Source organism: Cynoglossus semilaevis, chromosome Z (genome assembly GCF_000523025.1).
Source record: "Cynoglossus semilaevis isolate Cse_v1.0 chromosome Z, Cse_v1.0, whole genome shotgun sequence".
Taxonomy (NCBI): Eukaryota; Metazoa; Chordata; class Actinopteri; order Pleuronectiformes; family Cynoglossidae; genus Cynoglossus; species Cynoglossus semilaevis.
This window is the reverse complement of record NC_024328.1, coordinates 6,718,656-6,734,934: the sequence shown is the minus strand read 5'-3', so window position 1 is coordinate 6,734,934 and position 16,279 is coordinate 6,718,656. Positions and strand designations below refer to the sequence as shown.

Genomic DNA, 16,279 nt, shown 5'->3' with positions numbered 1-16,279 from the left:
CACCTACATTCTTCTCTGTGGCCTTCACTGACCTTGGCCGTAGTGATGTGGACACACAGTAATGAAGCCACCCAGTCATAACAGCATTAGCATACCTAGAAGTGGACAACACACGGTCTAGAACAGCTCATTATTATTTATTACACCATTAACCAAGGTGAGGTGTGGAGGTTTTAGAGGAGCAGGTTCAAATTTCCAATAATATTTTCTTCTTTGCCGTTCAATTTTATATATATAAATATATATATATATATATATGTTTTTTAAAACAAGGTTATGCGCTTGTGTATGACAAAATAATAGGTTTTCATAAAAAACAACATGCCATTAATGGGTCCATGAGCTTTTAAATGAAATGCATCATCTAGGTTTTCACACCTAATTTGTTCATTTTGTTCTATTTACACATTCTTAACCTTGGATTAAGAGTCTGACAGTATTCACTCCTTTAAAGCCCAGCTTTATTCTCTTGGTTTAAACGTAGCCATGCAGTTTAAACTGGAAAACAAACATATTTTATGTCAAGCTTTCAGAAACCACAGCTTGCTTGCTAAATATAACAATAGCACATCTTGCACATTATAAATATGTCTAAGAGTGCAGTTAATCACAGCAGGACAGGTTAAAACACAAGGAAAGTGACGTACACAGGAAAAACACTTTTTTCCCCCAGAATGCTAAAAACTACATTCTGATGTTTTATGGTAGACTAGTGATTCTGCTTTTCCAAGCTGCACCTGCCACATGTACTTACAATGCTATTATTGTATATGCTTAAATAGTACAAACATTTCCAAAAATACCTAACAAACTGCAGTGCAGTGAGTATAAAAACAGAAGAAGAGAAAGAAAAAGAAAACACAGTAGAGGGCAGTGTAGCTGCCACAGCACTTTCCGTACTTTTCCTGCATCTGTGACACTGGTTTCCTGTGGCTACAGTGTAAGTACTGTACTGTCTGAGATACCACTACAAATATATTCCCGGAGAAACTTGATTGACGCGGGTTTTTGCCAAATATTTGCAGTACACCAAGTAGAATATCCTCTTTTTTCCTTCACTTCCTATCAAGTATCATATCTGTGATTCATTTTTTTTCCTCTCACCTCACCTCCCCCCTCCAATCCCTCCTGCCTCTCTGTCTTTGTAATATCAGATAGTAATTATCTCATTTAACAGTTGATTCCTCCACTCATTCATTCCCTGTTGGTCTCGTCCAGAGTAGATTGAAAATCATATTCATGTTTAGAATCGTTGCATTTCTGATGACTCTGTGGACTAGCATGCGGTTCCAGGACCGGGGCGTTCTTCTCTAGTTCGATTATCTCACACACCCCCTCCCCACTCCACTTCTTTTCTACCCCCCCGCCCCGCTCCTCTCTAATAATCCCGTGTCACCCCCTCTGACAACACAGCCATCATCAGAAAAAAGGGGGGAAATCCATTACTTTTATTAACTTCTCTCAAATTACACTTGTTTCAAATTGATAGACTTCTTCTAATGCCGACTTTTCAGAAATTAGGCCCTGAGCAAATCAATGAATATTGTATTTTCTTAATCAAGTGAGCTGATGGTGGAAATAGGCCACCCATGGTGCTGAGTTCAATGTCGATGGTCTGTACTGTAACTGCAAAGCTGTGGCACTTATCCGCCTCTAATGGTTTCACAGTGTTTCAGTCCTACGGGAGGAGTTGTGCAGTTCCTCTGTGATGTGAAACACCACTCAATATTTGTAGCCAGACGCTGTTTGATAAATCATCATCTTGTTAGCTGCACAAGAAGGAAAAAAAAACCAAGATTGGTGTTGGCTGAGTTTGTAAAGTCTTCTAATGGAAAACAAGCTTTGTGTCAAGTCCATCACTGTTTGGCAGTCAGACGCTAAAGCTTCAAATGTCAGATCAAAAACGTGATGATTTTCACAGCAAATTCTGGAGTCTGATGGGGTGTGTGTGTGTGTGGGTGTGTGTGTGTGTTGCTCCAGCTGGGACAGAACACACTCTCTTTTTTGTGTCCATGATGGGTTTTTTTTGGAGTGAAACTGACTCCGTATTCTTGACATTAATGATATTTTTATTGATGGGTCTTGTCACGTTGCAAGGCTGTTTAATGGATGTAAAGCGCCCTGGCAGGGAGATCTTGTGGGTGTCCCATAGCTTTGGGTGACGCGCTCTCCGTCAGCAGCCAATTTGAGAACTGTAATATGTTCCTTCTTGCGGGGGTCTGTACAGTGTGACGGTTTGCTTTTATGTGTTTGCGAGTGCTGTATATGTGAGATTAATCATTCCACTAATGGTTCGTGGATTTCACAGCATGAAATCATAGTGTGTGTGTGTGTGTGTGTGTGTGTCTGTCTATGTGTGGGTACTGGGGTGGGAGATTAACTTTTTTATTGTGAGCTTTTTTTTCCTCTTAGATTTTCTATCTGGAGCTCTTTGGATCATTTCCAGGGCAATTTTAATAACTGTTGGGAAACAAATCCTGTTTCTTCCACCAGGGTACCTACTGCAGGGGTTCAACAAATCATATTTAAAACTTATTAAGACCTTTTTAATAGCACTTAGAATGCAATTTAATTCCAAGGGAGACCCTACCATATTTATCAAGCTATGTAGCATGACAGACCAATATTCATTGACTTTAAAAAATACTTTGTCAAACGTCCACTTTAGGTAAGTAATTTCCTATGGTTTGCAATGCTTATCTAATGTGGAAACTGGCTGTGTATATGTGATATTAGCCTCATGGCCTTTTTCAATATTAGACGTGGTCCTTTTTTTAAAATATTCATCATTCTGTCTGCACTGGTGTCTTTCTCTTCCTTCCTCCCTCTCTCCCCTCCCTCCTTCACTCCTCATCATGTATGAAAAACATCCAACACACTTTGACATCATCGATGGCAGCACAATCTGATGTTGAACCACTTTTGTTCCTTTTATAATTAGTATGTTGCTTGTTTATTTAATTGCAATCTACACAAATGGACAGATTTTGTTACTCCAAGGAGGCGTTGAATTAAAAAAAAATAGTAATTTGTCCTTTTAAAAAAAATAATTTATTAATCATAGATTGGTGTTTCCACAGCTTTCCACTTGAGTGTTATTTGTCTCAGCACTGATTTTGTGAACGGGTCTGAAGATCTTTATAGCTGGAGTTACCTTGTTTGTTATGAATGAACCCCATCAGTTTAAAGTTAATATGGCACGGCCTAATGTTACCTAAAAACAGGTTGTTGTACAAGTTATGACAGTAAACTATTACTGTTAAGGTAGGTGAATGATCATCTTTATGTTGCACAGCACGTGTTATGTTATTTGGGGCAGAAAACAAATAGTTTCCAAAACGCTCAATTTTAACCAGCTGTCTGTGTCTTAAAACCATTTCGATAATTTGAGTCTTTCGCAGCAGACCTGCGTGTCAGACTTGACCGGAGTTCTCTCGTTGGAGACTACTGATGACAAAACTCTTCCTAAGAGACGTTTTGCTTTTCGTGGCAGCATTCTTTTGTTTAACAATTATCTCTTGTGATTCACTGAAAAATGGGCAAATTGTTAAGCGTTTAGTTAAAAGAAGGAATGTGGCTGGGTCTAATTTCAGCTCCACTTCCCACATCCTCTCTGAATGTTCTTGTGATGGCTTTCAACATGTGACAGTTTGGTCAACGATCACTTCTGTTTTACTTCTAATGCAGACATGAAACACTTTGGAGATTCTTCACACATTTTGAGGTGTCTTAAATGCCCCTCATACACACACACACGTGCACACATCTCTCCATCTTCCTGTCAAGTGCTGCTCTTTTCTTCTGCTAGTGATTAAGTCCAAGGTCAACTCTATCACAGAGCCAGTGTTTGAGAGAGCAGCTCTGGGTGCCAGAGAACCTTCATTCCCACAGCCTCAGATGTCCCTCTGATGGCATTCCCCTGTCATGCCTACCCACAATGCCCCTCTTTATACATCAGCCTATCACTACAATAAGTCATTAAAGCTTTAAAATGACTTTTTTTTTGTTTGGGTGTTCGTGAAAAATTCCCTCCCTGAGGAGAAGGAGAGCAGGCCAGAGACATAACAAATGGAGCGACCGATGAAAAATGTGTCAGAGATGAAAAAGGTATGCATTTGGAGACTCTAATGGTGACGTGTCGTCTCTCAGATGTGAAGAACTTAGATGTTTCTGGTCTTAATTTGGGCCCTTGTAGATTAGTTCAGCTGCACCGCTCCAGTGGTTTTTGTTGTTCTTTACCCCAAAAAGGTTTAAACCTCTTGATAAATGCTTTCAAAATTTGACAGAATTGGACTGCGGACTGCACCTCATTCTTTTTTCTGTGTTTATGAGCAAATAAAACAGCCGGGCGTACGACAGGGAAACGATTTAATATCATAACCAGAATCACATGTTCTGTCCGTTCTAGTGGCTGGGTGCAGCTGCGAGTGCTTAAAAACTCCTCAGTGTAAATACGGCCCACCGATTAGGACGAAACAATCAGTAGTCTCTTCACTTTGTCCCCCACTTTGCTAATTGGTCGGAAAATTGATTTTTAACGGTGCTAAAAGACAGACGGTTAAGATACAGGTCTTTGGCTACCACCACCTTGACGCTTACCTCTCCATCACTGTAGGATGAGAGGTGTTTGGCTTTGCTGCAGTCTGCTGGCCTCTTATCCCTTGCCCCTGACTGGAGCACTGAAAATAAATAATCACAGTGCCCTGTGTCAAACTGATAACCCCCAACACCAGAATTGTGTGTGTTTGTTTCTGTGTGTATGTTCCTGTCTGTGTGAACCTTTTCCTGTGTGTGTGTGTGTGCGATTGTAAAACTGTGCTCTTGTACATGTGAATTGTGTGTCAGGGTGGCAGGGAGGATAAAAGAGACGGGAAGGAGAGAGAGGGGATTTGGAGGAAGAAAGGTAATGGGGTTGTGGGGGTCTGAGAATGAGTCCAAATTTGTAATGATTTTTTTTTCACTGCTGTATGCAGTAGATTGGGGGATTTATGAATATAATGAGCAGTGAATAGCCTGTGGATGATGTGTGTCTGTAGCAATAATAATTGAAGAATAATTCATTTAGCTCTAAGACTTTTAACCCCCAGACGGATGGGAGTAACGAGCTTTTTGAAATCTGGGAGGGGTGGATATTGGGTCTCATTATTGGCCCAACTCGTGTCACTGCACTGTCACCCGTCACCGGGTGAGTTTGTGTGTGTCGACGTGCGCATGCATGGGCGTGCCTGTGTGGTCATTTGGCTTAGCGCAGTGGTGGGAAAGCGGCACTCTCTATCTTCTGGAGGCTTTCTTGGCCACAGAGTTTGTTATCAACAGCAACACACACACTCAGGATTAGCAGTTGAAAGGGGAGACACGGGGGTGGGAGGCTAGGGGTGGGAAAAGGGGAAGGAAAAATATGTGATAGGGAGTAGATGGACACCAGACAGATAAGAGAGGAGTTAACCAAGCAGACGCAGATGCGCTCTTACTCACTGATGAGCTCACCGCTCCATGACTGATGCACACAATGTATTTGTGATATCAGACCTGTGCTCCTTTCCAGTATTTGACTTGGTCCTCTTTCAAATATTCATATTGTGTCTACACAGGCCTCCCCCTCGTTCTGTGTGTCTCCCCTCTGTATGTCAATGCACTGATTTGATTGGACTGCAGAAGGACTGTCTCCTTCTCTCGCCTCTTTTCTCCTCTCGGTCTCTCTGACTGAACTGTCTCGATGGTGGGAAACAATTGTGGGAAAGAAAACACACGCCCACACTTACGCCACAAGCCAAGTGTGCGCCCGAGTGTGCACTATGTCTCATCCCGCCTCTCATTGTCGCTAACACGTGTGGACATCTGAGCAAAATGTGTCAGGGCCGCGGTGGCAGCTCCGCAGCGCTGCTTGTCTTGGACTTACCTGCTCAGTCACTTTGAATACGTCCGCAGCTCCTGACTCTCTCAATCTCCGACCCGCTTCAAGGTGTGAACCTGTTTGGTCCCCTGCTTTTTAACTCAGACAGCAGAGTTTCCAGTTTTCTGCAGTTTCACTCCTAAGCCTGTTTTATGTTTCAGGGCCTGCATGTGAACATGATGTTGACAAAAGCTGCTGCTTTGTCTAACAGTGCCACAAAAGTAAAAAATTGTAATTTCCTGCAGAACTTGTACTTTGACAAAAGACATGTCTTTGTTTCCACTGATCTGCTTAATTCACTGTGTGAGACGTAAATTAATTTAGAAAATGACGCCTTCACTACACTACTTAGAAATAGGAAATGAGCAATTTGTTCACTAAATCACACCCTCCTTCCCCTCTATTTTCCAGTTACAATATATTGATTGGAAACTGAAGAATTGTTCACTTGCTGGAATATTGTATTTACTAAGGATTGGAAAAGTATTCTGCCTGGACTGGAGGCAGACCACATTTTTTAGGACAATGACGCCAACGTTTTGTCGATTGCAGGTTTCTTTTGCCATGGGTTCTGATGCTTTCATTCCATTACATCCTAACATTTGTATCTTTGTTTGAATATGTGGTAAAGGTGATGTTTTCTCATTTTTCACACCAACATTTTTTTGTTTTCCAAAACAAGTTTAATTATTTACTTTAGTACAGAATTATTCACTACAACATTTCTCCAACCCTTTTTTTTTTTTAGCAGAGGTCAAGCCTACAACGTTTGCTCCATTTAAGCCTAACCTTGAGTAAACTAATAAACCTGTTAATTTAGCATAACCCCATAGAATACTTACCAATCCCTCCAACACGTGTCAGGATTGTTCAGTTTTAAGAGCCGTTCAGAATGTGAAAGTGACTTTCAAATGTCTTTAAATCTAAAAAATAGGCATCTTTTCAGCATTCTGATCACATTTAGGGTCAAGTCTGCCAACCTTTGAACTTTTGCGTTGTGTGCAAGGGTATTTCTTTTTTTTTGCCAGGTATATAGATCCCACTGCAGACACCAGAATGAAACCACATGCTACACTTTGAGCAGCTTATAAATTCTATTTAGTAATTTAATTGTAGCTCATACTTTCCACATCCAACATTTTAGCTGTTTATGGCTAAAACAATGCCTGCTCTGTGTCAGCTTTTAAAATGTCATGTAGCTGCGCTGTGAGCTGGGACACTGAGGTCGACGAACACCAACAGCCATGAACCCATGCTGCGTTTGTGCCAGTGTTAAAAACATGACATCATGCCTTCTGCATGGGGTCCAGCCGGCCTCTGCTTCCTGCTTGGCATCACGACGCTTGACGTTGTTTAAATAAATGTGGTAATGGCGCAAGTAGTTATTGTACCAGAGCCTGGCAGAACACACACTCACACTCACACACACACGCACGTGCTCCTGCTCACACACATACGTACACATACGTACACTCTGCTCCAAATTGTCACATAGACTAATGTAATACAGTGTCAAATCAAGCTTTCCAAATATTGAGCTCCAGCCCGTACTTGGCTGAGGGATAATGTACCTTTGAAGCAGCCAGTTATTTTTCTTTCATTTGAAGTAGTGTTTTGTGTTTGACCTCTGACTCAGACTCTCATTTCCCTGTTTGAGAAAGGCTTTTTAATTGAAGTAGGTGAGAGCCAAATCTGCTCGGAGCTCGGAGAGATCTCCTGTGGTCACATGGACCCAGTTCAACAGCATCTATTATATAGAAATGTGATGAAACTCCCAGTCCCAGTTTTATCAGAGTGAATACATTTGACTCTGGACAAAATTCCAGAGGTTTTGATTTAGTGGCCGGGTCCCAAATCTGTCAGGGAAAGAAGTGAAAACCATTTTCCTTCTATTGGACAAATATATTATTTTCACTCTCTGCCTGTTTTACATGTAAATGTTTTCACAGAAACATGTGTCAATGTTAATTATAATTGATGTTAAATGTGCATAAGGCTAATTTCTAAAATGTACTCTAGCTAAATGCACAAAGATTCAAAGTTTACCAAGTACAACATCGGCAACAAGCAATACAATAAAAAAAAAAAAAAAAGAAGAGAATAACATTTTTGTAGTGTGTTGTAGCCCATGCACGCAGAGAGCAATGGTTTCTATCATTAGCCATGTCTCACTCAGTGGGTTTCAAACTGTTGGATGCCTTTAGGGGGCGCCAGAGCACTCAAGGGGAGGTGAGATGCAAGGAAAAATACTCAAAATGAGCAAACTTAGGGACGAAATATATTTTGTACATGCACAACAGAAAACATACATTTAATGACAATTTGATGTAATTTCTTTGTTCATTTTTGCAGCTTCAAAAATGCAATTAGTGGACTGTAGATACTTCAGACTTGAACCTACTGTTATGTTGCTCTGGAAAAAATGTTTTTCACCTACAACATAATTAACAAATAATTTTGATATATATATTTGATACTGTAGGTTTGCCCATACCTCGTTAAGAACATCTTAGCTGTCCACACTGTGTTGGAGCTACTTTTCAAATGACCAGACCAAAGTGATCTACTTACACTAATAACATTTAATATATGTTTAACCATATGAGACAAATATACATTATATATATATTATATGTTCATGTTCATTCATGTTGTTCAATAGATTGAAATGATTGATCTATTAACATATATTCAAGATTGAACAACAAGAATCAATAGTTGTACTGTTGCTACTCTAGTTCTAGAGATTTAATACAAAATATATGTTTATTTTTTATTTTAATTTTAATTTCTCATGATCTAACAGTGCTACCATTATCTACTGGTAGATGCTGATCAACTTTTTGGGCACCTCTGCTTTGAACTGTTACGAGCAAATTTTCATCAATACCGTCTTTACTGTATGTGTGTGTGTGTGTGTGTGTGTGTGTATATATATGTATATATGTATATATATATATATATATATAATGAAGTATTAAATGATGAGGTTAATAAACCTCAGTTTAATATTTATACATCTAGTTTTATAGTTACATTTGAAATTGCAATTACAGAATTGGTAAGCTTAAAATAAATTAAATTATAAGAAATTATACTCTTTCAGTATTATTCAATATTTAATGAAAAAACTGTGAATCATGATTTTCACAACTGCTGTCCAGCGGTTAACACCAAGAGTGAAGCTGAGTTCAGGGACATTTCATTAGTCTTTTCTGTCAAGGTTTTTTGTATGTCACAGGAGTGTGTGCACAGGACATGGTAAAATGTTTATATAATCAGCCGTTCATTTACATTCACAGAGCAGGCAACGCCACGCTGGCCTCAGAGCAGCTGGATTTCTGCAGGTTTCACTGTTTTTACGAACATCATGAATAATTATTCAGGTGTAGCTGCCAGCTCAGTGGAGAGAAGACAAACTCTGCCTGGTTACAGACCACAGCCAACGAGGAGAAGACCTGCCAAACTCTTCACCAAATCTCATGCTTTCTGTCTCAGACATTTTCTCCCTTTTCTTCCTTCTTTTTTAACACCTATTTTAAAGAATGAAAAAATCTAAAATATACTTTGTAAGCGGTTAATTTTTTTTTTATTAACTAATGTCTTAGATTTAAAAAAACCCCACAACTAATCAAGACTGAGGCCAGCTTCATTGTGGACGTGTGAGAATTTTTCTTTTTTCCAGTGAATTAATTTTAGGATATTTGTCATTCAGGGCGTCCACCAAACGTCAAGCTTTTATTTTCCTGCAGAACTTTTCCACAGACAGATTAACCGAGTCACCGTCTCAGCCGTGACTCTTTCCTTTTTCCTTTTCTCTCAGACATCTGCTACAGTTCCAAACAGTCTTTAACCCCAGCTACACTCTCAGCCAATCAGGAATCGCCCCGTGTGCCCTCATTTCTCATTTGTCGCCCACATCAATGAAACCATTCCTATTGGCTGTAGTAAGAAATTCTATTACACATAAGCAGTTTTGAAGATTTGGAGAACAAGTCGTTCTATTGATGTCGGAGGCTATTCAGAGCTACCCAGGCGTGATTAGCATAAATACCGATGTGCGTACGAATGTGCGGAGATCTCTGTGCCTTTTTTAACAGTTGGTCTGGCTGTATGAAAACCTGTTATTCACCTTGTCCCGATGTCGGTCAGATTCACCTGCAGTTATTTTTGTTCTCACTCAAACACAAACTCACACACACAGTAGAGAACATGCATGCACACAAAAATCAGGCTCATTCTGCATGAATAATTTACCACTTCGATTCGACACTGGCCACGGCGCACTGTGACAGTTTGTGTTTATGTGTAGGTTTTATGTGTGTTTGGAGCCTCTGCTTGTGCACACACACACACATCAACATTAATGCTCTCTTAAAGGTTTTTCTCTTCCATCACAAACTCTTCGTTACATTGTCGGTTTACCTGACCCATCTTTGCAAACACACACACACACACACATGCCCGTGCTGTTTCTTTCGTTAGTCTTATCGCCTCTTTATCAATGACGATGTGTGCAAAAGCCACAAAGAAAATCTGCCTCATGTTTATTTATTCCGCACCCCAGCCCGCCTTCTATCACATGAAGTGTGGATCCAACTTTCTCTACGCCGAGTGATAAAAACATGCCTACTGGCCATGGGAGCAGAGACACCGACGCAGCAGTCAGACTGAATTAAAGGCCGTTTTACTTTCAGCTCAGTGTAGCACAACACACTCAGCCTGTATTTGCAGCCTTGTGTGCAGTTAATTCTCAGTGGGTGGGGAAAGAGGTGTGTTTACATGTGTTGTTACTTCACACAGTGAGCTGTGAGCCTGATCCATCGCCCCATATGTCTTCATGCTGGTTAGTATATGTCACGCCTATGGAGCTGACAACAGAGCTCAGTGATCTCCACACTGACTGTGAGCCTGTGTTCTCTTTAGCCTGGGCCATGACATTTACCTTGCTGCCTCGCTTGGTGAATGACTGGAATATCATGCCTCTATTATCTTGCCTTCCAAGTGTCTGTGTGTATGTGTGTGTGTGTTAGCCAGAGTTATTTAAACCATATATTGGTGAAAATACACCTTTGTCTTTCCTTGAAAATCCTGTGGTAACTCGAGCATGACCAGATGGTAGTTAAACTGTGTCATTGTGGCTTTGGAAGAGTGTGTCAGGAAGTAGAGATTTTTACTGGATTATTCTGAGCTCCCTCTCATAAGGTATTCAGATCAGACAGAGGAATTAGTAAAAGTTGGTGAGACAAAAGGAGAGACTGAATGCATGTAGTGGCCCATAAGCTCTCACGCTGGGCATGCACAAGCACAATGGTAAACAGAAACAGCAAGACATTCACAGCTTTTGTCCAACTTTGTTTGCTTTTACTCAGCGTTAGAGCAGCAGCTCAGCCAGAATCCTTCAGCTCAACATTTTGACAACTTGAATTAGAATAAACCTAATGTGAAATTCTTTCCTAGGGCAAAAAAATAATTCTTGACCCTCCAAAAACTTTCCATTTAATCTGTAGTTATTTACAAAAGCCTGGAGTGGTCAGAATAACATGAATCAATAGCTATTTCAATCAACATATAATATATATATAATGTATATTTGTTTCATATGGTTAAATATATATTAAATGTTATCAGTGTAGGTAGATCACTTTGGTCTGGTGATTTGAAAAGTAGCTCCAACAGAGTGTGGACAGCTCTGGTTTAAAGCACCAAAATAAAAATAACGGTTTTACGTTTCCATGAATAATTTTGATTAATTGAGATTAATTAATATAACAGAAACAGAAAATACACATCTTTGCTTTTCTACCAAACAAATGTCTTGGAATCAAATTTCATCACAGATTGTTTTGTGGCTGTTTAAACATTAAATACTGAAACTCGGTCTGAAGTCTGAACTAAGAGAGAGCCTTGGTGGTTAATGGTCTGTGGATGCTGCACGAGCGTCTGCATAAAACTAAGCAGCATAAATAATTGAGATGTTTGTGTTGTTTCTTCTCGTAGCTGCGTAACCTGAGTGTCCTGGACCTGCGGCACATCTCAGAGCTGAACAACGAGACTGTGATGGAGGTGGTCAGGCAATGTCGCAACCTCAGCTCCCTCAACCTCTGCCTCAACTGGAGCATCAACGACAGGTTGGTTGTAAAAAATGTAACACATACAAACAAACGTTGCAAGCAGTTTTGGGTTTTTTTGCCCAACATCAACATGGGAAATCTCATGCAGGTAGAAAAATAAAAACATCAAAAATAATAAATAGAATTGATCAAAACAGACAACTATGTTAGAACTATGTAGGACTGCTAGGTAATAGCCTACCGCTACCAAGGCGCTTCAATGGTCATTACCATTTAACAGCTCTGAGAAAAATGATGAATGAATATTGGTGTTGCACCTAAAGTCTAAATGACTTGACTAATGCCTCATGAATGTCACAGATGACAAGACTCATCGATTGGTAATATTTCACAAGTGCCTAGCTCTCAGATATTTATGGAAAGTGGTCGTCATGTCTAAGATATCTCACTAATGCTTCGTCTCTAATAGGCGCAATGCTCGGAGGTCGTCTGCATTGCAGTCGTCCTCAGTGTAACAAGATACAGGATTGGCCTGATTGGTTTATTAACTGTGTTATCACTGGTGAATGATTAGATGTTTTAAAGACCGCTCAGAGAACCCCATCTCTGAGCGAAAGCTGACTCTGAATCTAAAAAACCACACAGATGTTTTTGAAAAGACGGTTGCAGTGTCGGTAATTTACACCATCTCGGTGTGTTGTTCACATATTCAAATAATCAAAGAGAAGAGCAAAAACAAGCATGCCACTTCTAGTAAAAGAAACGGCTCCTAATGCAAACAGTGACGTGACAGGAAGATGGACAGCAGAATTAAACAGGAGTTAAAAGTACAACAGCAGTTTCCTGCTCCTTTGTTTTTCTCCTGTCTTTCACTCAGGTCACCTTTCTGCTCCCACCGTATTTTTTATTTCCCAAAGTTGTCAAATTGAAGAGAGTCGGCACGGTACGATGGGAAGAGTAAACCATCCTGGCTTTTATTTATTATCTTTTGTTTTATTCATATGTTTCTATATTATCTATTGATTTACAGCTGAGGCTGAGGCTCCTCTGTCGACCATACTGCCTCGCTGCAGGTAACACAATATTGAATGTGCCACGGCTGCATCCAAACAATAGGTAGAAGCAAACTCTACGTGTGTGTCTGTGTGTGTGTGATTGAAATCACTCTTGCATTATTGAGTTTGTACCACACATGTGGTGGGAAACCTTATGGTAATAGCTTACCTACATCCTTTCAATGAAAAAACATGGAGTTTGGTGAAATCCTCATAGGAGCACATGGTGTTATCAGCCTCTCTTCATAACACACACACACACACGAGCGCACACACATACAGGTTCACACGCAGACACACACACTGGCAGTCTTGATTGATTCAAGGCTGCTTTGATTCAATAACGATATTTTGGTTGGGGGATGAAGGTGCATTTTTGTTTGACTGCATTCGTCTGGATCACCAGTGGGAATATTAGAATTTGAAAAGTGTGTGTTTTTTGTGTGAGTGAGATTAATGCAGCATTAACTCAGTGTGTGTGTGTGTGTGTGTGTGGCAGGATGAATCAAAGACAAGGGAAGGGGAAACGCCATGGTTGACAGTCATGGTCGAATAGTTACTCATGCCTGCTGCACCAGCGTCACCATTACCACCACCTCCACCAGAGGACTTAACAATCCATCAAAAACAAAGCCTGCTACAGACACATGTGTGTGTATGTGTGGTCTTTCTATAGTCATACATACAGAGACAGAGTTTGTTCAAAAAGCATCTTTACGAGGACGCTTTGTCCCTCTGGGGACATTTTGGAGGTGCCTACAAATTTACCAGATATTAACCAGATTCAAGACTTAGTTTGAGATACGAATAAGAAACATGTTGAGGTGAAGTTTGGGTGAAAGGCGAGGATGAGGCAGGTATTTAGACTAGGTATTTAGGGTAAAAGGCTAAGTGAGTACATAATGTCAACGAAAAAACCAGGACAATACACACACACACACAAAAAAAAACAGTCAGTGTGTGTCTGTTGTGTACATGCCTACTGCTTCTCAAGGACTCGGAGCACATAAAAGCCTCCAGTCATTGGTTGCTTTATTGTCACATTTTACAGTCACACAGTTCGGAGTGGAGCAGAGACTTGTATAAAGGGAGGAAACGGGCTGGGTGGTCGTCACGCTGTGAAGAATGTGGGGGTCTGTGTGCGTGTGTGTGTGTGTTTAGCAGGAGTGCATGATAAAGTGTGTGAGTGAGTCTGGTCCAAAGAAAGGGAAGGGTTGACAGAGCCAGATGGTAGGAAAAGGTGGAAATAACTGTATTTGTACTTAGCGTTATTTATTCCACATGTAGAGTGAAAGATGTCGACCGTGGTCGATGTTGAAAATTCAACAAATCAATCCTCACTGTATTTTAATGAGCTGCAAGTGTTAGTGGTTTAACCTGAGTGTACTCTGTGCTGCCACCTCTAGGTTTTTTTCTGGTTTTGCTTCTCTTTAAAATTAGTGTTTACCAGTGTTTACCAGTAGGTGGTACTAATGTGACTCAGAGGCAGAGCAGTTGCCCTTGAATGACACAGAAGAAGCAGCATTTTTGGTGTAGTTTATTGGCTGTTTAATGGCTTAGTGGTTAAGGAAGCAGACTTGGGTCCGGAAGGTTTCAGGTTCGAATTCACCAGCTGCCAAGTTACCACTGAGGTGCTCTGAGCATGACACCGTCCCCACTCACTGCTCCCATTAAAGCTGCCCACTGTTCTCTTTGGTGATGAGTTCAAAGCAGAGGTCACATTTGGTTGTGTGCAGTGGTGAGCTGTGTCACAATGACCTTCCTTCCTTCAGCTGCAGTCATGGTGGAATTTTAGCGAGATATTATGTTTTTCAAGTTTCTCATTACTTTAATTTTTTGGAGGTGTGCAGCTTTATTTAAGAGGGTAGGATCTGCACTTTACCTCATGTTCCACTAGTTGATATTGTTAATGTAATAGGTTTAAACAGGAAGTACAGTATGTAGTGTTGAGGCAGACACAAAGACCCACGGCTTTTGTCCAACTTTGTCTTACACTTGGCGTTCTCTACAGTGTAACAAGCTGAGTGTCGAAGTTTTTATGCCTGATTTCTTTTCATTGAACGGACTGGTCCAGTGGTCTGTGGTGATTGCTACTGGGTTTTCAAATGAATACAGAGTCACCGAGATGAAGTGTGTTTGGCTACGAGTTCAAATGGTCAAAAGGCGTCAAGGTCGAGGAAGTAAAAACACACATGCACATAGCTGCTTTTACAGAATACTAGTGAAGCCCAGAATGACTCAACCCTCTGTCACATTAGCACTCTGAGGATACAGCTGGCTCAGTGCGTGTGTGTGTGTATTGCTAAAACAGTGAAAGCAGACTATGAGCAGGTAAACAGGCAGAGGAAATGACCCTTTATTTCCAGGATCAATTTGTTCCCTGTCAACAGGCCAATGGAAAGATACATCCCAGCGGGGGTAGGCATTTCTGTCATTTCTTCCCCTATGGTTTTTCTCACTCTCCTCTCTTCTTTCTTTTCGTCTTAAGTAAACAATGTGTCCTGTGGTTGCTCCATCTTCTTCTGTAATAGCCAAAACATAGCATCCAAGTGTTAGAATGTGAGAAATGATGACCAAATATGGACTTCCCATCGTCACAGTCCGTCAGGCAGATTGTGACAGTGGGACGCCTATCTTTTAGTCGCCATCATTTCTTGTGGAGAAGGGATGTGATGTGCAGCAGGTGGTCATTGTGGGCCCTGTTATTTTTTCTCCACTGACGATAGGAGACCAAAGTGGGCTGTGTTCAAATGTCACAGAGTTTGGAAAGTGGGGAGTGAGATGTGATCAAAGTGAAATGGCAGAGCAAATGGCAGCACTCACTTTTCAGAAACAAGACCAGAACACAATGTCTGAGTTAAACGGTTTCTCTTTCTTTGCTCCTCGACATTGTTGCTTTCAAAGAAACTCGGTTCAGTGTGTTTGGTTTGGCTGTGAGTACAGTTACTTTTGATAGGATGTTTCTGTTGAATCTCAGAGTTGGTTTTCCCTTTATAGTGGTGATTCCATCCATCCATCCATCATCCATCCATACACCCATCCATCCATCCATAAACCCATCATCCACCCATACACTCATCCGTCTGTCCATCCATCCATACACACATCCATCCATCCATCCATCATCCACCCATACACTCATCCATCTATCCATTGATCCATCTTCCATCCATACACTCACACACCCATCCATCCATTGATCCATCATCCATCCATACACCCATCCATCCATCCATAAACCCATCATCCATCTGTCC

The 16,279-nt window shown here is 40.8% G+C and overlaps 1 protein-coding gene across 1 annotated transcript in view; it reads left to right on the top strand.

Annotated features, from left to right (window-relative positions):
- Positions 1-16,279, top strand: part of fbxl17 (F-box and leucine-rich repeat protein 17) — a 203,787-nt gene that overhangs the window by 67,598 nt on the left and 119,910 nt on the right. Inside the window, exon 8 of the mRNA XM_017042934.2 lies at positions 11,894-12,024. Within this exon, the coding sequence (XP_016898423.1) occupies positions 11,894-12,024 (131 nt within the window). The remainder of the gene's footprint in view (positions 1-11,893; positions 12,025-16,279) is intronic.